Here is a 27,911-nt window from a genome sequence, read left to right on the forward strand (position 1 = left end):
GTGTCTCCGTGCGCACACGTGCTCCCTATCTCCAACACTCCCTTTGGGAAAGTTACTCGAATCTATAATAGCAAATAAAATTCGTCTTCATCTTGAAAAACATAAATTAATAATTGAGTCGCAACATGGTTTTATAAATGGCCATTCATGTTTAACAAATTTGTTATCTTTTTATTCTAGCATAGTTGAGGCAGTTGATAGTGGTAAGGATTGTGATGCTGTGTACCTTGACTTTAGCAAAGCTTTTGATACAGTGCCACATGAAAGACTGATTAAAAAGATAGTCTCATGGTATTGGGGGTGCTATATTAAGCTGGATTAGGGCATGGCTATACCAAAGGAAACAGAGTTAGTATAAATGGAATCAAGTCAGAGTGGGAAAATGTTGTAAGTGGAGTGCCTCAAGGCTCTGTCCTGGGACCTCTGTTGTTTATAATATATATAAATGATTTAGATTCAGGTTTGAGTAGCAACATTTGCAAATTTGCCGATGATACGAAAATCGGTAGGGAAATTAATTCGGAGGAGGACTCACTATCACCAAGTTGATCTAGATAGGGTTTTGAAATGGTCAAAGGATTGGCAGATGCAGTTTAATGCTGATAAATGTAAAGTTCTGAGGTTAGGTAATGATGATAGAGTTACAAGATACGAGCTAGATGGTGTTGAGATTGCGAAAGGGATCTGGGAGTTATGATTAGTAAGAATTTAAAACAAAAGGATCAATACATAAATGTTCGTAATAAGGCAAATCGGACACTTGGATTTATTAATCGAAGCGTTAGCAACAAGACACCTGGTGTGGTTCTCAAGCTATATCTTGCTCTAGTTAGGCCCCATTTAGATTATGCAGTTCAGTTTTGGTCGCCATATTATAGAATGGATATAAATTCACTTGAACGTGTCCAGCGTAGGATGACTAAGTTAATTCCCCAAATTAGAAATCTTTCATATGAAGAAAGATTAACAAAGCTTAAGTTGCATTCATTGGAAAGGCGAAGAGTTAGGGGTGACATGATAGAGGTTTACAAGTGGGTGAATGGACATAACAAAGGGGATATTAATAGGGTTATCTTGAGATCTTGAGATGATTTCGGGGCTTTAGTGTCCCCGCGGCCCGGTCCTCGACCAGGCCTCCACCCCCAAGAAGCAGCCCGTGACAGCTGACTAACTCCCAGGTACCTATTTACTGCTAGGTAACAGGGGCATTCAGGGTGAAAGAAACTTTGCCCATTTGTTTCTGCCTCGTGCGGGAATCGAACCCGCGCCACAGAATTACGAGTCCTGCGCGCTATCCACCAGGCTACGAGGCCCCCTCGGGTATTAAAAGTATCAACACAAGACAGAACTCGAAACACTGGGTATAAATTGGATAAGTTTAGATTTAGGAAAGACTTGGGTAAATACTGGTTCAGTAACAGGGTTGTTGATTTGTGGAACCAATTACCGCGTAACGTGCTGGAGGTGGGGTCCCTCGATTGTTTCAAGCGCGGGTTGGACAAGTATATGAGTGGGATTGGGTGGTTATAAATAGGAGCTGCCTCGTATGGGCCAATAGGCCTTCTGCAGTTGCCTTTGTTCTTATGTTCTTATGTTAACACACACCCTCCCTGTCTTCCCCTTCCCTACACACACACACACACAATCACCGTTTTTCCCCCACAGAAATTGGTGGGTGGGGGAGGGGGAGACAGTGATGGTGTGTCCTAGCTTAGAAATTGACAATACAGCACATCACATATAGGGAATACAGAGCTATTGTATTTGCATCATCAGGCCACCCTGGCCTCAGGCCAGGGTTTGAGAGTAGAAGTACTCCCCGAACCCCATCAAGCAGGTATTACCACATACTAGAAGGTGAAGGGACGACAACGTTTCGGTCCGTCCTGGACCATTCTCAAGTCGATTGTGATGAGGAAGTAGATGCAGGCAATAAATAGGCTAGAGAGAGGTGAGGAGCAAAGTGTAGTAGAGGAGACAGTAATAGGAGCTGCAGTAATTTGGGGAGACATCTCCCGTCATGCAGGGTGCAGCCGCACCTCCACAGATCTCCAGTATCAGCTATTGATACTGGTAATGGCTCAAAAGGGCCACCACTTACGGGCTATTCATGCCCGTGCCACCTCTTGGGTGGCTTAATCTTCATCAATCAATCAATCGGAGCTGCAGAGGGTCTATTGGCCCATACGAGGCAGCTTCTATTATAACCACCGAATGAGGAGGAGATAGTAATAGGAATAAGAAGAGGATAGTAAGGGAACATAAAGAAAACAAAGAACAGAAAAGAGAGAAAGAAAAGGAAAGAGAAAGAAAGATAAATGAAAGGGTAAGCTATGTTAGGTCACGTTTGTTAGAAAGATTAGAGCATTTAAGTATATACTGTGAAAGGGAAGAGTTCACAGCAACAAAGCCAGGACTCAAGTTCATGTTGGGTACATTGTGTATTAGAGCTCTAATACACAATGTACCCAACATGAACTTGAGTCCTGGCTTTGTTGCTGTGGACTCTTCCCTTTCACAGTATATACTTAAATGCTCTAATCTTTCTAACAAACGTGACCTAACATAGCTTACCCTTTCATTTATCTTTCTTTCTCTCATCTTTTCTTTTCTGTTTTGTTTTCTTTAAGTTCCCTTACTATCCTCTTCTTATTCCTATTACTATCTCCTTCTCATTCGGTGGTTATAATAGAAGCTGCCTCGTATGGGCCAATAGGCCCTCTGCAGTTCCTATTACTATCTCCTCTACTACACTTTGCTCCTCGCCTCTCTCTAGCCTATTTATTGCCTGCATCTACTTCATCACAATCGACTTGAGAATGGTCCAGGACAGACTGAAACGTCGTCGTCCCTTCACCTTCTAGTGTGTGGTCTGGTCAACTTACTTTAGCCACGTTATTGTGACTCATCGCCTGCATATTACCACATCTCTATGCCATTTTTAACTAGGTACAGTAAAATTACATTAGGTATGCAATGGTTAAAAAAAAAATTATTGTATTTATATTTATTAAATTTAAAAAATCAGTATGAATTTAATTCACAAGAGTCTGGACGGAATAAAAATGCTGCCAAATATTTTTAGCAGCCTATTTTTTTTAGTAACATTAACTAATCATACTTGATCATATAACCATTTGTGTGTAAATACAGGCATACTGTTAACTTCAAAAGATCTTATTGCATACCATGACTCTCGGAGAAAAACAGTACGAGTTTTCTCATTCCATGCTTAAGAACTAATTCAATATGGAACATTATACAACACAGTTGAATATTATAGAGTACAGTACTTACTGCTTCTCTATATTGAAAATATAGGCCCTAAGTCACTCGCTCTTGTTTATGATATTTCAGTGCTTGCTTTTACAAGAATTGCATCATTTTGCATAAAAGATGTAAAGGGCAATATTTTTTAATTTATATGGAACACTCAAACTATAATAAACCATACAATAGAACACCATTTTAGACTGGCAAAATTGCTGACCTGGAGAATGTGCAAGGAACTCTCACTGTTTACATTACTTGTCAAATGCCTAAACTACTGGAATGCTTAAAATCCCTCAAATTGTACTGCCTGAACTGCAGATGTGAAATGGGATACTACAGTACATTGTAATCTAAACCTGAAAAATACTGGAGGGAGTGGTTCTAAATCTATCATAATTACTTATGAGAGCTGGAGGCACAGTACAATATACAAAAATAGTACCATTATTGTAGTACAATTAAGACATTAAAATGTAACTATATATACATATACAGTACTTAAGGGGGTCAAGGCTTTAAAAATAGTCCCTTTAAATACAAGACGATTTACCAGAAGGCACACTTTTTCAAATGGAAACTTGAAACATTACTTAAAAGTTGAGTTCCTCATCAACCAGGTTTTCATGCTTGCATCTTGATATGAACTGCAATCATCAAGGCTCGCTGATGAAGCCATGAAAGAGAAGGTCTGGAGATGGCATGACCTCAAGTAGAATAGTAAGAAATATAACAAATTCATGCTCTAAATTTGCACCATTGTAATTTTCAAGTATTAGGCAAGCATTATACAGTATTTACAAAAACATTAAAAATATTTACTTTAATATATGGTCATATCGAAGATTTTAGGGAAAGGTTGTAGATAACATGTTCAAATCTAGTTGTCAAGAGTATAAATGTAACGGTAGAAACGGGGACCATTCTAACACATCCCCCCTGCCCCTATAAATACAGCCTGGTTTCAAAATTTAAATTCAATTGAATTTCTCTAGCAAAGTTACTTGCCTTCTGTATAATAGATGCACTTTGAAGGTAACATTTGTTAGATGCTGGATATACACAAACTGCTGTTACATGGTTGGCTCCTAAGTGAAGCAGTGAAGCATTTGTTAGCACATCAAAAAATAAGAGAAGTACAGAAAGTATTTATGACTAATACAAGTATACACAAGGTACAAAGTCTATATAAAACAAATAAGAGGTCAAGGAAAATACTACTTTAGTAGTATTTTAGGTAGTACTACTTAGGTACTTAGGTTTTCAGGTACAATGCTATACCTGAAACTAACATACTTTGTAGTCTTGTACAAATTGTTAGTCTTGTACAAATTGTTCAATTTAACATACATGCTGCTACTCTGCTTGTGCATTCTGTGATACTTATTTAGATATACAGTGCTTGCTTACTTTAGACCATTAACGCAATTCAAATGTATGCAATTACAAAATACATAATTTGTAATGCCACATTATAAAGAGTGCATATACAGTACTTTGCTAAAAAAATGTATATTTAAACTTGTATACAGCACACATTCATACTTTACATAAGAAAATGTATACAAACCAAAATTAAAAAGAGCATATTTAATCAGATCTGCTATTTTGACCGTATACTGTTGACAAATTTTTTCACCGAGTACTAAATTCATCAGTGTGTTAATTAAACTAATGAACTGCAATGTACATTAACTGAAACTACTGACAGTGATTCAGCTCACAAGACCAACTTTATAAATGCAAAACTGACATTTACAGCTACAGTATCTCAATTTAAATATTTTCTTGGAACTCGAACATAATTTAAGAAAAACTAAATTAGCATTATTATATTGACAAGTTTGGCAGCTTTGAAAATTGGCTAAACTTTTTAAAATTTCCTTTAGACCTCATTTACATCCTATATATGTGTAAGAAAATTTAAAACAAAAATTAATGTAAATCTTTCTTACATATCATTCCAACTTAATTTGCACTCAGAAATCTTCAAAACACACAGGGATTATTCCAACATGTCATGTCTGTAGCCTGATTCATTGAAAATAACCAGAGGAAGATACCTGTACCATTAATACTGTCTTTTTGGCATATATTTTGCTTTTAAAAAAACTGGTAATTTACTTCATGGAATATTTAACCTGTGTTGAATAATTAAGTACATGCTGTAATGCACATTTTGTAATTCATCCAGCCAGAGAATTAACACAGAATATTTTCTGTATTACGGCTTTAAATGTATCCGTGACTAACCATACCCATTCCCATGCCCATATGTCCATGCGGGTCCATGTGGAGGAGGTTACTTGCCTGGCGTTTGCGCTCCTTGGCCTCGAAGGTTTCCTAAGAAAGGCAGTGTTAGATATAATGAAATGCCTCTTTCTGGTAGAGCCCCGATGACTCCCTGAAGCGGAAATTGCTCCTAGCTACTAGGTCACATCATTCGTGGGAATTCTGTTTGGAATACTGTACAAGGGGCCCAAGCCAGGACCTGGTTTCCCTCACAGAAGCACTAGTGAGCGACATACCACTACCTAACTGGAAAAACATCCACAAAGTCAGTAACACATTACAGACAGCTGCATGCTTCGCAGAAAATTAAGCCTCAAGACTGCCAAATAATCCTCCAAACATTCAAAATAGTCTTGAATGTTTCAAGCATTATCTCAAACCCGTTAGTACCGATAACCACTACCCAAAAGGCAGCCTGGAATCACAACCATTCCCCCCATCCCAACCCAATTCTGTTGCAGATGAACAAAACAAACTGCAACTGGTAGGGAAGATGGGGGTCAGGCAGCCACCAGGGCTCTGCCAGAAAATGCAATTCATTATACAGTATTAAATTCTGGTTTTCTGGGGGAGCAACCCCCCTACCCCCACCTGGTGGCTCCCTGCAGTTAAACACAGGAAAAAAACTTAACAGAGGAGGAAAGACAGCAGGTTATCTCGAGATGATTTCGGGGCTTTAGTGTCCCCGCGGCCCGGTCCTCGACCAGGCCTCCACCCCCAGGAAGCAGCCCGTGACAGCTGACTAACACCCAGGTACCTATTTTACTGCTAGGTAACAGGGGCATAGGGTGAAAGAAACTCTGCCCAATGTTTCTCGCCGGCGCCTGGGATCGAACCCAGGACCACAGGATTACAAGTCCAGTGTGCTGTCCGCTCGGCCGACCGGCTCCCCAGGTACTAAAACAATGGAGATGACTGGGAAATATGGCACAGTGCAACACAAGAATGATGATAGACCAGGACATTGACTAAATACAGGGCTGCCATGAACTGATAGATTGACAAAACTGCTGAGCCTAAATATTGGGCCCAGACATTATGGAGAAAACAGCAGCTAGAGCAGCATATTTGCAATCATGGGCCGCTGGATTTTATAACACTGCAGACAACCTGGGAAATGAGAGCCTTGGATTAAGGCATGAAGGAAACAGGATTGACCCATAAACAGTGTTTTTGCTGTTATTACACTGCATATACATTATTTACATACTGTATATAATTATCTACATTTTCATGCACCATTACAAACCTCTCAATATTTCTGGCAAGTGTAATAATCTTATAACTGGTTATCAGAGTTCAACGAGTCCCGCATTATTTTTGTACAAAACTCTAACAGCACGCATTGATATTCAGTATATTTTCTTCGTATTTTTACCATGGTATTTTAAAGTGCAATGTTGTATTGGGCTTTCAATAATATTATTTGTATCATAAAACTTGTAGAATATTAGTACTGTACAAGAATATATATATATATTCATGTAACTAATGAGTTAAATATTATATTCTTTGAACAGTAATACATGTCTTTGTCTTTGAACAAAGACAAAATTCCTCCTCCTAACGCTCTATGCACATTGCTTTTATTATGAGAATCCTGGTCACTAAATCCTGAAACTGAATAATTTTCCGCAAGTTAATTATCTCAAGGAATAGGAGCTATCATTTCAAGACACTTTTATGACCCAAAACTAAAGAAGTGTGCTAAGGCCATCTGCATCACCTTGCGAACATTATAAATAGCATTGTGTTCACTAATGGCTTTCGATAGGCTTTCGATAGGTTCACTAAAGGCTTTCGATAAATGTGACCATGGCGTGATAGCACACAAAATGAAGTCAATGGGAATAACCGGTAAAGTAGGACGCTGGATACTCAGTTTTCTGTCAAACAGGACTCAGCGAGTAACGGTCAACCATATAAAATCTAGTCCAAGTGCAGTTAAAAGCTCTGTACCTCAGGGTACAGTCCTTGCACCGCTGCTTTTCCTTATTCTCATATCAGATATAGACAAAAATACAAGTCAGTTTCGTATCATCCTTTGCAGATGACACAAAAATCAGTATGAAAATTACCTCGGCTGAAGACATTGAAAAACTTCAAGCTGATATTAATAAAGTTTTCGACTGGGCATCAGAAAATAACATGATGTTTAACAGTGATAAATTCCAGGTACTCAGGTACGGTAAAAATGAGGACCTTAAACAGAATACAGAGTACAAAACACAATCAAATGTACCCATAGTAGGAAAACAGCATGTAAAGGATTTGGGAATAATAATGTCTGACGACCTAACGTTTAAGGAGCATAACCAAGCAAATATTGCGACAGCCAGAAAAATGATAGGATGGATTACGAGAACTTTCAAATCCAGGGATCCCATCACAATGGTTGTACTCTTCAAGTCACTTGTGTTGTCCCGTCTTGAGTACTGCTCAGTACTCACTTCCCCCTTCAGAGCAGGAGAGATTGCTGAAATAGAGTGAATACAGAGAACATATACGGCACGCATAGATGCAATAAAGCACCTAAATTATTGGGATCGTCTCAAAGCCCTCCAAATGTACTCACTAGAAAGAAGACGAGAGAGATATCAAATAATATACACCTGGAAGATACTGGAGGGCCAAGTACCAAATCTACACAGTAAAATAACAACGTACTGGAGTGAACGATATGGAAGAAAATGTAGAATAGAGCCAGTGAAGAGCAGAGGTGCCATAGGCACAATCAGAGAACACTATAAACATCAGAGGTCCGCGGTTGTTCAACGTCCTCCCAGCAAGCATAAGAAATATTGCCGGAACAACCGTGGACATTTTCAAGAGGAAACTAGATTTATTCCTCCAAGGAGTGCCAGACCAACCGGGCTGTGGTGGGTATGTGGGCCTGCGGGCCGCTCCAAGCAACAGCCTAGTGGACCAAACTCTCACAAGTCAAGCCTGGCCTTGGGCCGGGCTTGGGGAGTAGAAGAACTCCCAGAACCCCATCAACCAGGTAATCAACCAGGTAATCAACCAGGTAGTATCTGAACGATGTACATATATTCTTTATCACAGTCAGGCTCTTCTATGATACGATCATAAAATAATAGTTACTTGTATATTTCATAATATTTAAGTGATGTTGTGGACACAAGCTGAACAGCGGTGCTGTTAGCTCATGCTGCATGCTCTGCCCTTGATTGCTCACTTATTACTGAGCACCCCTCCACACCCAGGAATGGTTTCCACGACTTTTTTGTCAAACTGGCACCCATTTACGGGATTTTGTGAAAGCTGATGTGAGCCCCATGTACCCGCAGGAGCGGGTACTATCATCCCTGTTAGACTTGTGCAGTGTAAGAGTTAAAGTTAAGGCAGTCAAAATGCACCTAAGGACCCCATTGGGCTTTCCCACATGCCTGGAAAACTGCCAAGAAAGCCCCGGGGGCCAAGCCACTGTCATCACCTAATGCCTGGAGAAAGAAAGGCATATTCTTAAGGAGAAGAAACAGAAAATAGACAATTGGGAAGGCAAAAACAGACTCCCTGGTGGGACCAGGTGGCTTAACTGCCTCTGCTCTCAAAAAGGAAGGGGGCCATTCCCCAGGAAAGGCTGAGCTACACCCCACCCCAAACTCTGAAACCCTCAGACGTTTTGAAGTTGGCGTAAGTGGGAAGAACAGAAGCAGGGCAAGCCATAGCCTGCTGGGAAATGAAGAGGAGGCACGGATGGCACCATGGTAAATTCACCAACACCTCTAATTCTGGGTCCCTAAACACAATATGGGCCTACTCTGGGGCATTCAAATGACCACAAAGCAGTGAGCACTCAACACAGGCAAATCTAACTCACAAAATGGCAGCTGCCTGATGAGCTCCTACCTCAGAAGTAGGTGCAGATAAAATAGAAAATGGGAGCACAAACACCACAGGACTTTGGGATTTTAGGTGTCACTGAACCAACAGGCAGCAGCCCTGCAAACACACAACGTAACGGTCCCTATGATTCCCTTGTTACAACTTGCAATAAAGCTGTTACATCTTGTTAATAATGTTTTTTTTAATGTATTAGAACATTGTTACAACTTGCTATAATGATTGTTGCAGTTGTTAGAACGTGTTAAACCTTGTTCAAACATTGTAGTAAGTCATAGTTTCGTCGTGTGTTTGGCGGGATGGAGGCAGAAAGGATGGCTGGCACTTGGCTAGATGCATGGGGGACCTGCTGCTACTGGTGGCGACCCAGGAGCTCTGCAGTGGTGTTGAGGGCACCGCATCAGCGACAGAACTGACCTGGAAGGATTAGCATGGCGGGAAGGGGGGGGGGGGGGAATGGTGGTCTCCAGGATCCCTGGGTGGTTTTAGTACTAACAAGTTTGAGATAGTTTAGAATATTTTTAGTTGTTTTGAATAGTATGGTGAGTTGTTAGGCAGTTTCAAGACTTCATGTTCTGTGAAACATGCTGTTAATGTTTCGCTGACTTTCTGGATACTTTCTTGGCGGGATGATGGAACGTCACTCACTCAGCGGGTCTGAGAGGGTGGACCAGGTTCTGGTCACTGGTAAGCCAAACACAACTCACATGACTGATGTAACCTAGTAGTTAGGAGCAATCTCGGGTTCACAGAGCTGGATGGGAGGGCTTTCCCAGAAAAAAAAAAATATTGAGCAATGATTTTCTATCAAAGGATTTAAACTAAAAGTATTTTTCCCCTTTATGTACTTCTAACAAAACCTGGGCAATAATGATAATGGTGTAATCACTTTCATGGGGAAGAAAGCCACCAGTCCAAAGAAAAGAAAAAATAGTAATATACAGTAGTTGAAAAGAATTGAATAATTAAAAACTTTCATTTGTTATATCATCTACACTACAGAGGATCACTAACACGAACAGCCACACTCCAGCAACCCAATGTGTAATACCACGTGTACAGTGCTCCTTGAGAATTGTTCCATATAAAACAAATATATTCACTCATTAACTGATATAGGGGCCTGATAGCAGAGTGGATAGCGCTCTGGATTTGTAGGCCAGAGGTTCCGGGCTCAATACCCGGTGGAGGCAGAAACAAATGGGCAGAGTTCCTTTCACCCTGATGTGCCTGTTCCAACTAGCAGTAAATAGGTACCTGGGAGTTAGACAGCTGCTACGGGCTGCTTCCTGGGGATGTGTAACAAAAAGGAGGCCTGGTCGAGGACTGGGCCGTGTGGACACTAAGCCCAGAAATCATCTCAAGATAACCTAGCCTTGTATCTCATACATTTTTCTCACTCAGTACTTGCCTCACAGTAAAAGAACATAAGGAAGTATAATTGTGCTAGGTACAATAATAAGAAGACAGGCTTTTAGAGCTAGATCATACTCCCCATAGCCACAACTATGAAATAGTCCTCCTTCTTCCAGATTATATTCCTCTCCTACCTTCAAATGCACTTGAATGCCTCCTCTTTGGCAGTAAAGTCATTCATTCCTCATACCCAAATGCACTTGATACACAATTTAACTTTCTATTTACTCTACTGAAATTTGCACTCGACATATTTACATAACATTTTGCTCCTTGATTTTTGTAACATCACATGCTTCTCACATTGACCATTTTCTGTTCTAAATGTTGATTTTTTTTTAAAGTTAAAACTACTTTACATTATTAAATTATAACAAATATGCATTTTTAATTATGCTATACAAGAAATTCTTTTATTAATAGAAAAAGTTATAGAGTACTCATAACTTACATGTAGTAGTGTGAATCCAGCAAAGGCATGAATGCCACCTGCAAGAACGGCAAAGGCATACGACCAAGACAGGTAGTTAAAGTTGGGGTTGAGCAGCCAGTCACGAGACCAACACATGACTCCAAATACCAGAACCGCAAAGAATATGCCAATCACTGTAGAGAATAAGAGTTTAAGAGCGCCATTCAACATTAAAATCCTTAATAGTTATAACCTTTAAATTAAATTATCTGATCAACCTATAAAGTCGTTTGATTTTTACAGTATTACAGTACACAATGACTGTCTTACAAAATAATAATAATATAATCATTAATAATAATAATAATAATAATAATAATGATAACAACTCAAACTTGTTTACACAGTATGTGAAATTTATGTAAAGAATTTACATAAAGTCTATCACATTTTAAGTGCTTTATCAAGGTCTGAGTATGTGATTGAGACGTAATCATCCTAATGTCTTTGATTAGACATCGAGATGCAAGTCTCTTCCTAATCACACACTCAGACCTTGATAAAACAGTCAGGAGAGTGTGAAAGACTTGATGTAAATTCTTTAAATAAATTTCACATATAAACACGTTTGAGTTTTTATCATATATTATGTCTGAGAATACATTACCATTACTAATAATAATAATAATAATGCACAATGAAATCACATTAACGTGATGTATCGGTGAGATAATCAGTAAGAGCCATGTGGAGTTTTCAAATCCACACACTTGGCACTCCCAACCACAAACACCCTAGAACACAAGATGGTCATAATCCAACTCGTCCTCTTAAAAATGATGTCGCTTTTGGCTCGTATGTGCGCTATGGCCAAAAGTGGACGTAATTTGAAATGAAATCGGCTCACGAAAGTGACGTACTGTCCCGTTTTCTGTTTGAGTCATCCGACTTACTCGGAAAGGTTAGGAGTGGAAATTTTCAATTAACGTTTTGAAACTGAGAATTTCCTGCCCACCTAACCTATCAGAGGACCCTTAATTAGCTGTAGTTGAAAAAAAAAATCTCAAATTTATTTTCATTTTCAAATTACATCCACTTTTGGCCATACGGGCAAACAGCCAAAAGCAACATTATTTTTAAGAAGACAGGTTGCATAATCACGTTAATGTGATTTCATTGCACATCCGAAGAGAAGCGTTGGAGGTAGAACTCCTGGACCACAGCCAGAGTGTAAAGGAACAGTGCATGAAATACTGGGTTTCTGTGCAAGCCTCAGGAACCCTAAAGACTTCAGTCGAGCCCTAGGTTGCATTACGTTTGACCATGTTGTGGTGAAGTGGTTTAGGGCATGTGCTTGGGAGTACCAAGTGTGTGGGTTCAAATCATCCTCATAGCTCTTACTGATTTTCTCAATAATAACATAATGATAATATAATTATAATAATAATAATAATGATATAATAATATAACAATAATCCTGGGCAGGACAGAAATGGTTGGACACATTTCCTTTCACCTAATGCCTCTGTTCACCTAGCAGTGAGTAGGTACTCAGGAGTTAGTCAGCTTGTGGGGTTGCATCCTGGGCGAGGTCAGTAATTTGGCCTTGGGGTAGGGGGTGCCTCGATATAAGCCAAACGTGTATGAATACACTCTGGCTTCCTGTACCCCAACACAATGCATTATTATAATGACATAATAATAATGATACAATATACAGTAATAATAATATAATAATACTTGTTTACATTAGTTGATTTTTCACATCCTGGAAAAAAAATTCCAAAGCTTAATGAGACAATATCGAAAAATAATTAGCCAGAACCATTTTGCTATGGAAAACATGTGGTCACTAGCCCTTAAGCTGTGCATGGCATACATATATATATATACGACCGGAGTAACATGTCCCACCGTGCGCATGCCAAATATATATGACATAGGGGTGCCAGCCACGATTCAAATGGCCCTCGGCTAAACAGGGTTGGTTCCCATCAGCTTCTTCAGGGCTCTTGTAAACAGATGCCATGTTTACAAAAAATCATGGGCAACATTCTCCAGTGTGAGAGCCACAGTACTGTGAGAGCAACCAAGGCAGGTGCACGCAGCATGAGCTAACAGCACTGTTGTTCATCTTGTGACCACAGCATCGCTTAAAAAATCACAATAAATGTGAAACTGCTATTATTTAGCATTGACAGCATTAGAAAAGACCCCTGACTGTAATAAAAATGACCAGGATTGTGATAATTAGTGCTGTGTGGGAGGCGTAATGCTGAGTGAGGGAGGCAGGTAGCGTCGTCTGCTGAATGTGTGGCCACCTGTTGTCTGCACTCACCATACCAGCTTAGTAGTTCGCTATGGTGAACGCAAATGTAGATACCTGTATATAACGTGTGTATTAGTGTAATAACAGCAAAAAGAATGTGTTGGAAGGAACCATTTGGGTGACGGAGGTGGCGTCGTCTGCACGACTTTTCATGCTGTGTAGAGGGTGGCCACTATACTCTTTGGGCACCACACCAGCTTACTTGTACAGTTATAGTAAATAAAACATGTAGATACTTATATATAATGTCTGTATATAGTGAATAAAAGCAAAAAAGTATAGTGGGAGAATGTTGGCTAGGTGTTGAGGAAGGGAGTGGCGGCAAGTGGCTGGCTGGATGGTGTGGCGTCCACACCTCATTGCTTTTTGACTCACCATACCAACTTAGTGGTTCGTTATGGTGAACAAAACATGCAGATAATTGTATATAACCAGTGTATATAGTGTAATAACAGCAAAACTGTTTGTTTATTGTTTTATGAACATAACTGAATCACTAATATGCACACCATAATTTTGAGTATAGCGATGATTCACCACTTTTATTATATAAATATATCACAGTACACACTATTGAATAATATTAATGCAACAAAACCTAAGAAAAAATCAGACATATTGAAATAATTAGGTAATAATATCTTTGTGGCAACTCCTGCCTGACAGCTGTGGTGGAGCTGACCACCTCTGATGCTTGCTCTGTCAACGCTTACATTTTGCCAGACTTACTCGGCTTATTGCGGCCAAAATGTCGCCTACGATTCTTAGAAAAAGAATCTGACTTTCTTGCGCATGGGGGTGTAAAAGTCCTCAGGCCCTCTTAGAAGCTTAAGGGCTAGGCATGCTTATGGCAGATTTTGCAAAAAGCATCCTAAGTACAAGTATTTCAAAAAAACATAATTGAATATACAGGTAATGAGATGCCAATTTCTGTGAGTCCTGGTGGTTCCCTGAAGCTGTCTCATTAAGATGGCCCCTAACTACTAGATTACATCAGCTGTGGAGTTTAGTTTCACCTACTGGGGACCTGAGCCAGAACCTGGCCCCCCACACTGAAGCCCAGGAAGCAGGTGATACTCTACTGCTTCACCAGGGAAGGCGCCCAGTAAGTCAGCGAACCAATGCAGACCACTGCTGGGTTCAAAAGATACCAATGCCTCACTTCCTGCCAAATGAACTCCAACAATGTAAACAAATGATTGAAACACTTTCAAAGCAAGAATGTGCTTCTTTTTCCCACCCCTCTCACTCGTTTAGGGAGGGAGGGAGGGGGAGTGTCCAGGGGCCACTGGCTCGAGCCATCAGTTCTGGAGAAGACCAAGGCTCACCCAGAAATTGGCATTTCATTATATTCAATGCTTTTTTGGGGGAGGGGGGTGTAAGAGAACACCTTGTGACTTCCTGAAGCTATCTTCCCACAGAGGAGAAAAACAGGGACTCGCCAGGAAGGAAGAGGAACCGTAAATGAACAAACCACCCCTCCAAAGGAGAGCATGAAGCTTCCGAACCCTGCAGCCAGAGACTACACCCAACAAAAACACAGCTTTAAGAAAAATATCCTTGACCAAAGGGGAAACTGTAAACCTTGGTGAGGAAAGAAACGACAATTTTTGTCTAGAGCCCAAGATGACTTGGGAGGAGAAACTAGCCTGAGGTGAAAGAAAGCGCAAGACAACGTACAAAATGATGTCAAATGTAAGCAACAATAGCTCCACCAAAGCTGAACAATAATAGGTGAAAGTATCACATATGAGATGTCGATACTAAAATGACCAAGACAAAAAAAACGGCATTGAATATAATGAAATGCTATTTTCTGGGTGAGTCCAGGAGGCTTCCTGGAGATATACTGGGCTTTGTATGTATTAGACTGTGGCATCAGTCAATTCGAATGGAGTTATAAGCCTACCGGGGACCACAAGCCAGAACCTCAAATCCTTTATTATATGCTAATGTGTCAGAAAAGTGTCACAGAATAATTATATCTGAAACATGTGTTCTGAAGTGTGGACTTGAAAATGTGTAAAAAAAAAACGTAAACGTTGAGAAAAAAAAAAAAAAAAAAACTCTCTATGCTGCAGTACTGAAACTTGGGACAATTTAAGCACTTTTCATATACAACTAGAAAATTAATATTGGTTGACATTGAACAACTTTCATCTATAATCCTCTGACACCCCCTTAAGCAGAACTCCCCAATTTGAAAACAAGTAAACAAGCATGACGTCACACCCACTGCCGCGTCGCCTGTCTTCACAACTCCCCCCTAACTACCACAACTGCAACTACCGTCTCCACTCGATCATCCGGACTATATGGGAAGGACCCCCAGCCGGATTATCACATTTTTCGGATAATGGTACTTTTTCACCTACGAGTCCAAAAGTAACCATTTCCAACTATTTTTATACTACAAACAAAATTTGAATTGCCTTGCCACATATAATTATTAAATATTCAACTAGAAACCTCAACTTACCTTGTTGGTGTTTGTCTTCTTGATTGATGCCACACATCTTGAAGTTAAAAATTCTTAACAATTTACGTAACCTATACTAACACAACACTAAAATTAACACTTAAAATTACTGTACAGTTCATTAAGCTAAGTTAGTTTTGACTGCCAGCTGCTGAAGCCTCACTGGTTGAGGGCATTTGGGTTGCCTGTGAGGCCTCACTTGTTGAAGGCGCTTGCTTGCACCTCACTTGTTGAAGGCGCTTGGCTTGCCTGTGATGCCTCACTTGTTGAAAGCGCTTGGCTTGCCTGTGACGCCTCACTTGTTGAAGGCGCTTGGCTGCCTGTGACGCCTCACTGGTTGAACAACACGTAACTTGTCTTTAATTGCTAGGACAACCTTCTTCTTCTTAACACCTCCGGAACGATTGATGCTGCTACCAGACATATTCTTGGCCAAAAATGTTCAAAGTTACTATGAAAATTAAGTTATTTACAAAAAATATTTCACTAATGGCGCAGCACTGTGAGGCCGCACTGGTTGAGGTGTATAACAGTGACTTGTCTTTAATTGTTAGGACAACTTTCTTCCTCTTAACACCTCCAGAACGATTGATGCTGCTACCAGACATAGTCTTGGCCAAAAATGTTCAAAGTTGCTATGAAAATAAAAAAGTTATTTAAAAAATATTTCACTAATGGCGCAGCACTGTGTATAACATGAGGGACGGACACACATGGGTTGACCAGTGTTGGACGGGTCCACTTGGGGTGGGGCAGCTATAGTACGTTACGTAGGCCGCCAGGAAAAAAATTCACAATATTTTTGAAGGAAACTTCAGCCTGTGCACATTGCTTTTAGGAAACTTATTTATTTGTTATTACATAATTACAAGTACTTATTTAATTTGTTTTTGGCTATGATTAATTGTTCTAAAATTAATGGTAATTCCTGTACCCAGGTGGTCCCTCCTGACACACCCCTCCCAACACTACCCACCCACCCCACCCCCGCCTCCACCATGCGTCTAGAGCCACAGATGGGATTAATATGGTATTGCTGAATTTTCATCCGGCCAAACCAGCTTTTATCCGGTTCCTGTGGCCATTTTTGGCCTGATATTGTGATAACTTTATCCGATCACGATTTTGGCCGTATAAGGGCGTTTTCCGGATGTTTGAATCCCGGATAATTGCGGGGTTACAGTACCTTCACTAACCTGGTAAAGATCCAAGGAGCCACATTCAAGCAGAAGGGCAGGACCTTGAAGCTGTAAACCTAATGCCCCACAATTGTTCCTTAACCATTCCTAGAACCTTGGATGGATAGGGATGTCAGTACCTGTATGTGCCCTTGATGTCCAGGGACACCATCCAAGAACCCACCTGCAACACAAGACTAACCTGAGCCAAAGTGGTCATGTGGAAATTCGGATTGGGAATGTTAGCGGTTCAGACCCAAAAGATCGAGAATATACCGTAGATCAGCCGAGTCCTGCTTGGCCACCAGAAATAACTGGGACATGCACTGAATAGACGAGCTTAACTCAACTACACCAGAGTCCAACCGCATTGCAATGACTGCAGCTGAGGGGGGGAATTCTGACCCAACACAGCAGGATGGGTGGATCAACTCTTCTGAAGGCTGAAAATGATGATCTGGTAAGCCCACAAACCGTGGGAACAAGAGATTATCAGACAACTGGGAATCACCAGATCATTGGCTCAAATTACTCCATTGCCTTAAAATGATTTTCATTGATGTCTCACACCATTGTGATTTCACTGATCTGAGTGGAGCGTAAGTGTGTTGACACCAGTACTGCAGGCTAGTGTGTGGGCAGGTAGACTGTAAAATTGTGGTTGGGCTCAAGTTCAGGACCTCCAGAACCTCCCAGTGAATTCTGTAGAGTTTCAAGTTGGTCGACTTTAAGCCCATCGTGGGCGAGTCTGTTAGTCAAGTGTCTGGGAATCACCAGAATGCTGTTTCAAGTACAGTACTTGAAACCATTGGCTCAAAATTATTTTCTAAATATATAATTTGTAAAAAACATTTTAACCATCAAATTTACCTGTAATTGCCTGACAGCAGAAACAAAACCCAGTAAGATGCCACTCATATCGCATGATCATCTGCATGGGCCAGCGAATCAGGACCAGACTTATTGTCACTAATGTTGACATGCTGGCAAGCAAAGCTATGGTCATGAATGTCTGCACTGACATAAACCATGCTGAAATAAAACAAAGTTCAAGTGATGAAGATGCTTGTAAAACACCAAATAATGTACATTATAATTATAAAACATGACACTGTAGCCTACAAACAGCAGCAAGTGTGTAGCTGAAAATATGAATTTAAAGTTCAATGACCAAAATTATTCCTGGTAAAATCAATATTCTAAAAATTTGTATTAAAAAAAGTTACCTTTACCAAAATAAGATGATCTGGTTTATATGGCAAGAGATGCAGCAGTGCACTTTTTCAAAACACAAATTTAATGTTCCATGGTAGGCAAGAGGATAATAAAGCTTTAAACTATAAGCACTTAATAATGACTACTAAATAATTTTAAATCTAATATTAACCCAAAAGTAAAATCTGAAAGGGGGGAAAGTGGGACTTAGATTATCCTAGAACATAGGCCATTCCCGGCTAAAGCAATTAATTGCTGTAGTAATGTGCCAACTACCAGAATTAACTAATACAAATTACATTTATAAGGCGGCCATAAACACACTTCACTCCGATAATAAATAAAGTATACTTTCTTTTAATCCAGGTCAAACCATACACAAAAGTAAAAGTTTAAGATACTGTCTGGCCTTTGGGCCATAGTGTTACATTCAGAATAAACTGTTTTTCCTTGCATTATATTCTGATAACAAAAAAAAATCTTTGGTTATTGGTTTGAGAAGTGATGTAGTAACACTAGATGATTCAATGAAGAAATGTAGAGCATCAAATTTTGTGGTCATATATTGTTATCCATCTAACATATGCTCTCAGACTTCAACTTTATACCACTCCATTGACAACCATTTTCCACTTATTTTCACATACAGTACAACCTCGATTCAACGTACTATATGGGACCAACCCCAGTTCGTTGGAGCATTGGATTCGTTGCAAGAGGTGACCTTCAGGAGGCGTTTGTGTCAGTGTCTTTTTTTTTTCTTGTACACAATAAAAATGCATTATCATATTACATACTCTACCTATATATTACTTTTCTACTAAAAAATACTGTAATTCATAAATTTACCTTATTGTTGAAGTTATGTCCATCTTGAAGTTTCGTGAAGTTGTGAATGCTCTACATTAAATACGTACTGCAGTGCATTATTCCGTTAGCACTGTGTTGATTAAAAGTAGTTCTGTTTTATGTTGAGTACTACAATACAGTTTATGAAAACTATTGTACACTAAAATTACTGCAACTTTAATTTTAACACTGTGTACACACTTAAATTTAACACTTGTTCTAACTGCTCACGCTGCACACGATGTTTTTAGATGTTTGCATCAGCTTTGCTGGTGCTCGCTGCTGCTGTGGGTTCAGCTGCTTCTGAGCTGGTGCTGGCTGCTGTTGTACCAGTGCTGGGTACAACTGTGATTGTGCTGGGTACGGCTGTTGTACCAGTGCTGGGTACAACTGTGCTTGTGCTGGGTACGGCTGTGCTCGTGCTGGGTACGGCTGTGTTCGTGCTGGGTACGGCTGTGCTCGTGCTGGGTACGGCTGCTCTCGTGCTGGGTTCGGCTGCTCTCGTGCTGGGTTCGGCTGCTCTCGTGCTTGGTGCGGCTGTTCTCTTGCTGGGTACAGCTGTTCTTGTGCTGGGTATGGCTGTTCTCGTGCTGGGTATGGCTGTTCTCGTGCTGGGTACGGCTGTTCTCGTGCTGGGTACGGCTGTTCTCGTGTTGGGTACGGCTGTTCTTGTGCTGGTTGATTTTCTGCTACTAGTTCTTGCAAAATATTGCTTCATTTTTGGCATTAATAAGGCACTATTAGTAAGCCCCTAAGACATTTTGTTTTATAACCAGAGCTGTAGTAAAAAAATGGTAAATTCCACGATTATTCTTCCACCAGCGGATAAATACTGTACGTCAATCGCAGACAAAGCTAAGGGCACTGGGTGCATACTGTACGAACGCAGACTAAGTCTATACGTACACCCTTCAGTAGGCTGGTGTTTAAGCCTGATCCAGTAACATAAATTTCCCTTAACAATTCGATTTACATCAAATTATATATTTTTGGGTTACATATTTAGCTTAGCAACATTATTACGATAATAAGAGCTATAAAAAATACTTACTTTGGAAATGATTTATTAATTTTATTATTTCGAAGCCGTAGATCGCTGAACTGTGGCGACGAAATCGAACACAACAAGCATGGTGTTGTATGGACAGGGATTAGACCTGTCCACTCGTGCTAGAGTTGTGCTGCCAATAACGTGAATAATTTCTCAAATAGGAGATATCTATCTTATTACAGTATATTTTTGGTTTTATTTATTTAGTTTAATTAGGATAATAAAGAGTTATTAAAACACCAGTTTTAGAAATGATTTATTAATGTGAAACGTTCAAAGCCATGGGTCACTGAACTATGACAACACAGACGAAAGTGAGTGAAACCTCACTGTAAAATGAGATTTACTGTACAGTATTCCCTTCTGTCCACCCTCACTCATCTTGTTTCATCACAGAAAATGTATATAAGAAGATTTCAACATATTAGCTAGCTATTCACGCTTCAGCCTTTAAATTAATTTACAAAGATACGTATGCCACAAGTCGGTGAACGAAAATCATTGAAACTCGGTCGTTCACTTGTGTGGACGACTCTGGCTGGTGTTTGGTTAATATGCGTCACTTCTTGTGGACCATTCTGGCTGGTGTTTGGTTCATATGATTCACTTGTTGTGTGGTCCACTTGTGTGATCCAACTTGTCTTATGAAGGAATTATTAATTGTAATCTGTGATAGAAACAGTTTTCCACCACTCTGTGAACTCTGTCCCAACATCGTAAGCTTGTGGACCACTTGTGGTCCATTTGTGTGGTCCATTTGTGTGATCCAACTGTCATATGAAGGAATTATTAATTGTAATATGTGATGGTATGGTAAAGTTTTTCCACCACTGTGAACTCTGTCCCAACATCGTAAGCTTGTGGACCACATGTGCGGTCCACTTGTGTGGTCCACTTGTGTGATCAAACTTGTCATACGAAGGAATTAATAATTGTAATCTGTGATAGAATGTGAAAGTTTTCCACCAGTCTGTGAACTCTGTCTCGACGTCGTAAGCAAATCCGAACATCCCCCGCTTCAGCGAACCATTGTTCGTCGAACCGGGTGAGTAAATCCGGCCTGAAAAGTGTGTGAACTAGCCGGAGATTCGTTGAATCGAGGTTGTACTGTACCAGCAGTTGTAGTTATATACAGTACTACTGCACAATGACATATTACAAAGCCTATGTATATATCCACCATTGAGCAGTCTAATAACTGTCAAAACACAATTAACACTTGATATGAAATGCTTCCTCTCTTGAAGTAATTCACAAGTACCTGCCATTTACCTGTCGATGATTGAGGATCAACGTCCCCGTGGCTCAGTCTCTGACCAGAGGCCTCCTGGTTGGTGGTCTGATCAACAAAGCTGTCTGATGTGACTGTTTTTCCAGTTCACTTTTGAACACTGTGATAAGTCAGTTATTCCCATCTGTGTAGTGAGGAAGTGTTGAAAAGTCTTGGGTCATTGATGTTGATTGAGTTCTCGCTTAGCATGCCCATATTGCACTTCTGCTTTTCACTGGGGATATTCTGTACATCCTGACATGTCATCTGGTGTTATTTATGTGTGCAGATTTGGAAATAATCCTTCTAGTACTAACCAAGTGTAAATTATTATGTATCTCTCATCTGCTCTCTAGGGAATAAAGATTTTAAATTTTTAAGCAGGCCCAATAATTTAGGTGTTTTATTGAGTGGATTCTAGCAGTAAAGGTTCTTTGCATGCTCTCCAGGTCATCAATTTTTTCACCTTTGAATGGGGCTGTTAGTATCACCATTGGTGTGACATCTTTATCCAAAATGTCCTTTTTCTTGCAGTTGTAATAGCTACTTTATGTTCTTTAAAAGTAAGGTCTTCTGACATGGTTATTCCTAAATCTTTTACTCTGCCTTTTCCTTTAACAGTGTGGTTTGACTGTTTTATATGTGGTTTGTTTTGATATTTGATTTTCCATTGCAGCAGAAACTGGAGCTTATCCTTATTAAACATTGTTGTTTTCTGTGGCCCATTGAAAGACTTTATTAACATTCAACTGGGGTTTGCAGTGTCCTTTATATTGTCTACTCATGAAAATTCTAGTGTCATCTGCAAAGGATGGTACAGTACTATAGTTTGTATCCTTGTCTATGATATGAGGATGAGGAAGAGTACTGAAGCAAGCACGGTGCCTTGAGGGACTGAGCTTTTCACGGTGGATGATTCAGATTATATTTTGTTGAGCATTAGATTATCCTAGAACGTAGGCCATTCCAACTAAAGCAATTAATTGCTGTAGTAATGTCAACTACCAGAAGAAACTAATACAAATTACATTTATAAGGTTCACTCTGGGTTCTGTTCATTAGAACATTACAGATTCATCTTCCTACTTTGCCAGTACAGTAATCCCTTTTATGCGCATTTTGTGCGCAATAACACTACGGTCATATTTGTCAAAAGCTTTTACAAAATAGGTGCATGTTATATCAGCATTTTTGCTCATCTTCCATGGCATCTAAGGCCATATCATAGTAGTCTAGCAATTGAGATAGGCAGGGTGCCGTGTCCTGAACCCATATTGCACAACGTTATGGAGACACTGTGATTCCATGTTTTTGTGACCTTACTACTTAGCGCTTTTTTTTTTTCTTTACACATAAGATTTTTATGATTTGTGATAAAAGCTATTAGTCTACAATTTTTTGCATAGCCCAAGGCCATGGAAACATCGATCCCCGGAATCACCACGATGTTGGTAGCCGCCACCTTTGTGGAAGTGGTGCAATCTCTGCTGTTTTAAGTATGTCGGGGATAACACCAGTATTTAGAATTCATCTCTAAATGATGTTTAGAACATGTGATAATGATTTGTTTGCAATTCTTGATGAATATAGAATTCCAGGAGTCTGGGCCTGGTACAGAGTGCATGGGCATGCTGCCTATGGCTATTTCAAAGTTGAGTGGAGTTAGGAAGACATCTATTTTTGTGTGTGTTTTTTTTTTTTAACTATTTTTCCTACCATATTTCTGTGAGATTTTTGGTTTATTTGTTCCCAGTTAATCTGTTATTAAAATTGAATTTGCTGATTTCTCCTTCTCTTGGATTTGAGACTAGCTGCACAGGTTTATTGCCCATGCATGTCTGAACTTCAATTTAGGTTGTAATCCGAGTAATGCATTTGTAATCAGTATCTAATCAAGCCATTATTGTTTGTAAAAATAGGATCTTGGGAGTTTTCTTTCCTGGTTGACTAGTATTTGCTAATTTATGGCATATCTGTTGGATGATTTCTTATTATATATATACAGTATTCTGCATTGTAAATAGATATTGTGAAAGTTTTGGCCTCTCAATAATGCCACGAGATAATTTGAAAAAGTGGTTGGGTTTAAATTGTTGACCCTGCTCAATACCTTAGAGTATCGTACTTTAAATGTATATACAGTACTGTACTTATAACTTGCATTAATCAAATACAAAGAATCATAACATTAGTTGCATTACCTGGCAACATCCATGACCATATAATTCTGTATTCTTCTGAGAAGATGTAGTTACAACCTGTAAATTTGTGATCATATTGGAACTTTGGATAACGAAACCCATTGAAGCAGAACTCCCACAGTCCCATGTTGTTGAAGTCACTGTATGTGTACGAATACGACTGCAGCCAGTATGGACTGAAATAAAGTCTATTATTAATATAATTATATATGAAAAATAAGCATACAAATTATGAAGCCAAAATTATTAATATAAGTAAATCCTGAAATATTTTATATTTAACCCTTGGTAGTTATATATTTTCATATTAGCATACTACAGCCTATTTAATTTATAAGGAGCCTTTTTTGTCAACTTTTAGCCATGATGTTGATCTATATTACCAATATCATAGTGTTACACAAATCTTGTATAGCATGTTTATGTAAAACTTCATCTTAATTACATGAAGGTAATACTGCTCTAAAAGACATTAAAAGAAATGTTGTCATCTCTTACTTATTTGGAAGGTGAAAGTTGACTTTTCCAGCTCACAAACCTATACAGGCCTTGAACACTTATATCACAACACTGGAAATTCATGAAGTTTTGCTAGATGTAAACTTGCAATGTTAAGTCAAATTATTAAAGACTTAAGGTTGAATGTTGATAAATAAAAAGGCTTTACAGTTAGCCTAATAAAGATGTCAACAGTAAAAGTTGCTGTTACAAAATTAAGGTTAATGAATATATATTTTAGAATTTGCAATTCTGTCACTAATGCATGTTATTTGATGTTAACATTATTAAATGCAGGTTAATAGGAGAGTACACAAAATGTTGCATTAACAAGATGAAATACTGTAAAGTAAAAAAAAAAAAAAAAAAATGATAGGGACCAAGCAGTGAAGATTAATTCAAGGGTGATATGAAAAAATTTCTATTGGAAGATACTAGCACCATGTTACAATTAATTCCTTCATCTAATACATCACATTTTAAAAAAAAATTTCAATCTGTTATAAATGCGACCTAATACTATGTTGACCAAACCACACACTAGAAATTGAAGAGACGACGTCGTTTCAGTGTCTGGACCATTATCAATCGACTTGATAATGATCCAGGACAGACCGAAACATTGTCGTCTCTTCAATTTCTAGTGCGTGGTTTGGTCATCATTTTTCAACCACGTTATTCTAACTTCATCTGTAACCTAATACTAAAAATGAAAACACCATAATATTGCCATTTTCTGGTGGAGCCCACATGGCTCCCTGAAGTTACTGCATCTCGATGAGAATGCTCCATGCAAATGTGCCACGTCAGATATGGGAGTTCTGTTTGGCCTACCAGGGACCAGAACTTTAACCTGGCCTCACCTCACAGAAGCACAGAGAGCAAGTGACAGTTTGCCACCACACTGGGAAAGCAGTCAAAAAGTCAGTGAAGTTTTACAGACAACTGGAAGGTTAACAAAGACCAGATCCTTGAAAATGTCAAACAGCTGTGCAAACGATTCTCACAGAACAAAATAAACATTCAACATTAGCACGAAACTCATAGTACCAAATGCCACCACCAGGCAGTCCAGCTTTTGCATGTAGCAATCTTTCTTGCCAGTTCTTGCACTGAAGTCCTACTGTATAGTACTGTTTTGGGTCTTTTGGACGTATTGAGCCTCCCTGCTTCAACCTAAGTGCTGGCTATCCTTGGCCTTGTCCCTGTGGGGGCCATTTGGCTCGTACTGTGCTGTTATATATTCTGGTTTTTGCTTCTCATGCATGTTTTCTATCTGGCTTACTGTGTGAGATTGGTTTTGTTGTGCTTCAGATTGCATGCACTCTAGGTTCCTTCACAGGGTGCCTGCTAACACTGTCCCTGCACTGACAGATATCATCTCCTGTGTGTTCAGAAGTTCAACCCTGAAAGGCCAGGCCACCGGGGTGAATGGCCCCAGAGTTGGCCCCCATGATAATTTAGGTATCTGGAATCAGAGATGATGGTGATCTCCACTTGGACTAAGTCCAGTCAGGGTTTTCAGATCGGGTATCCTCCCAGGCTCTGCATTTGGTCACTACAGACTGGCTGGCCTCAGGTGCAGCCGAGTTGACCTGGTCCCTTCGGCAGATGTCCCAATTATTTCCAATCCCAAAAAGTGACTCGGCGGACCTACCAGTACATCCTCAATCTTTTGGGTTTGAATATCTTCCTTGCCTGTCCAACCTTCCGCATGACTTACCTTGGCACACAAGTGCACCAGGCTTGGATGGTGTCCCAGGACTTTAAGGACACACATAGGCATGTCCCTATTCATCCCAGGTTAAGGAATTGGTTGGGTTTGTGGTGCGGTATCAGGCTTACCGCTTCAAGGTCCTCCCTTTTGGTTTAACTCAAAACCAAAATTTGTTTTTTTGTATTTGGCTGTGTGTGTGTTTACAAGGTTGGCATGGGTGATTGTAGTCACAGTTGCATCTTCTAGGATTTCATGTACAGTATTAGCCTACCTCAAGGACTGGCTGATTCGGGTTTCCAGTCAATCCGCATATTAGCAAGCCAGGGATCTGGTTCTTTTCAAACTTGCTATGTTCAGGCATCAGGTGAACTGGCAGAAGCCCCAGTTGGTTTCAAACCAGGTTCGGACTTGGCAAGGCCTAGTTTAGGACTCTTGGTCGGCTTCTCTTTCCCTGTCTCTGGCGGCTTTGTTAGCTTCAGCTTCATTGCCAGCTGGTGTTGGATCAGCCCTGGGTGACTGGTTAGTTTAGCAGTTGTACAGAATCTTCAACTTTGCCTGCATTGTCTTTGCCCTGGGCAGAATTTGGCTCTGAGCATTGTTCTGGTTTCTCAAGTTCCACCCATTTCACTGCTTCCAGGTCTGGCGGGTTCAGACCCCATCTGCCTTTAGTTGGCTTTTGTCTCGCCAGCTTCCTCTTTGGAGATTTTGGGATTTGGTTACATGGTGCCACCCTACCTCATCACCTGTTATGTTCATCTGTGCTTTGACTCTGGGCTGGGGCTTCCTGACCAGCACTCACCTGGCTGCCCAAGGTTAGTGTTTGGGCCCATTTCCTTCAGCTGCATAGTACAGTGTGCAAGTTTGCAGCTGTGTGGCATGCCTTGTGGAGGATATGGCTTCCTCTGGGCTCTGCACTCCAGCTGGGGTCATCGCCTGTGGACCTTGACACTTCAAGTAGTTCGTGATTGACATGTGAGGTATGTCCAGCATTCTCGCAAACGGGTTATTTCACTGTCGTCGTATTTCTGTGGAGTGGACCATTGATGAAGCGTCGTTCTGTTGGATCTGCAAGACTTTTGGTCACCCTGTGGTGGACCTCTTCACATTTTTGTGGAACGAGCGCCTTCCTTTCTACATGGCTCCATTTCCCAATCACGAGGCCCTCGCAGTGGATGCCTTTGAATGGATTGGTTGAGGTGGTGTATTTATATTTTCTCCTGGTTCAGTTCTTGCTCCAGGTTCTGTATATTCTGGAGTTGTATTTGGAAGGAAGGGGGAGCCATCCCCTTCCTGAGGTGATCCTTCTTACTCCTTAGTGATGGGCCCACCCTTGGTTTTTGGCACTTCTAGCCCAGTGTCTAGCCCTGGCTCTTTTTACACATCTTCACCTCTTTCAGCAGATCAGCCCAACAATGTATTTCACTGGTTTGACCTCTTCTGCTCTACACATCTGGAGTTTATGATGTCTATTGTCATTATTATGGTTCGATCCCCAGTGGAGGCATAAACAAATGGGCAGAGTTTCTTTAACCCTGATGCCTCTGTTACCAAGCAGTAAATAGGATTTACTATTTACTAGTTTACTGGGAGTTAGACAGCTGCTACGGGCTGCTTCCTGGGGGGGTGTGTAACAAAAATGAGGCCTGGTAGAGGACCGGGCCACGGGGACACTAAGCCCCGAAATCATCACAAGATAACCTCTCAAATACCTTTCTCAAGATAGGTGGGTAGTTTGTTCATTTGCAGCATTTTTCTTTTCTGGTGAAGAATGATTTGGTTAGCTTTCAGAGGGTCCATTGGTGACCAATGCTTGGTTGGTCTGGCTGAGGATTCATCACGTGTTGCGTCCTGTAACAGCTTTTCGCTGCCA

At 40.2% G+C, this 27,911-nt stretch overlaps 2 protein-coding genes across 6 annotated transcripts in view; one reads left to right on the plus strand and one right to left on the minus strand.

Moving 5' to 3' along the window:
* The window catches only part of LOC123767767 (uncharacterized), a 672,233-nt gene that overhangs the window by 591,313 nt on the left and 53,009 nt on the right, over positions 1–27,911 (plus strand). The gene's annotated exons all lie outside the window — the stretch shown is intronic.
* The window catches only part of pck (Claudin superfamily protein pickel), a 31,075-nt gene continuing 6,156 nt past the window's right edge, over positions 2,993–27,911 (minus strand). For all 4 annotated transcript variants that reach the window (XM_045757809.2, XM_045757808.2, XM_069310368.1 and 1 more), the window contains 4 exons: positions 23,827–24,002; positions 18,111–18,272; positions 11,294–11,448; positions 2,993–5,613 (listed from right to left, as the gene is read on the minus strand). In XM_045757809.2, coding sequence (XP_045613765.1) covers positions 5,503–5,613; positions 11,294–11,448; positions 18,111–18,272; positions 23,827–24,002 — 604 coding nt within the window. In that variant the 3' untranslated portion in view covers positions 2,993–5,502. The remainder of the gene's footprint in view (positions 5,614–11,293; positions 11,449–18,110; positions 18,273–23,826; positions 24,003–27,911) is intronic.

Source organism: Procambarus clarkii, chromosome 67 (assembly GCF_040958095.1).
Source record: "Procambarus clarkii isolate CNS0578487 chromosome 67, FALCON_Pclarkii_2.0, whole genome shotgun sequence".
Lineage (NCBI taxonomy): Eukaryota > Metazoa > Arthropoda > Malacostraca > Decapoda > Cambaridae > Procambarus > Procambarus clarkii.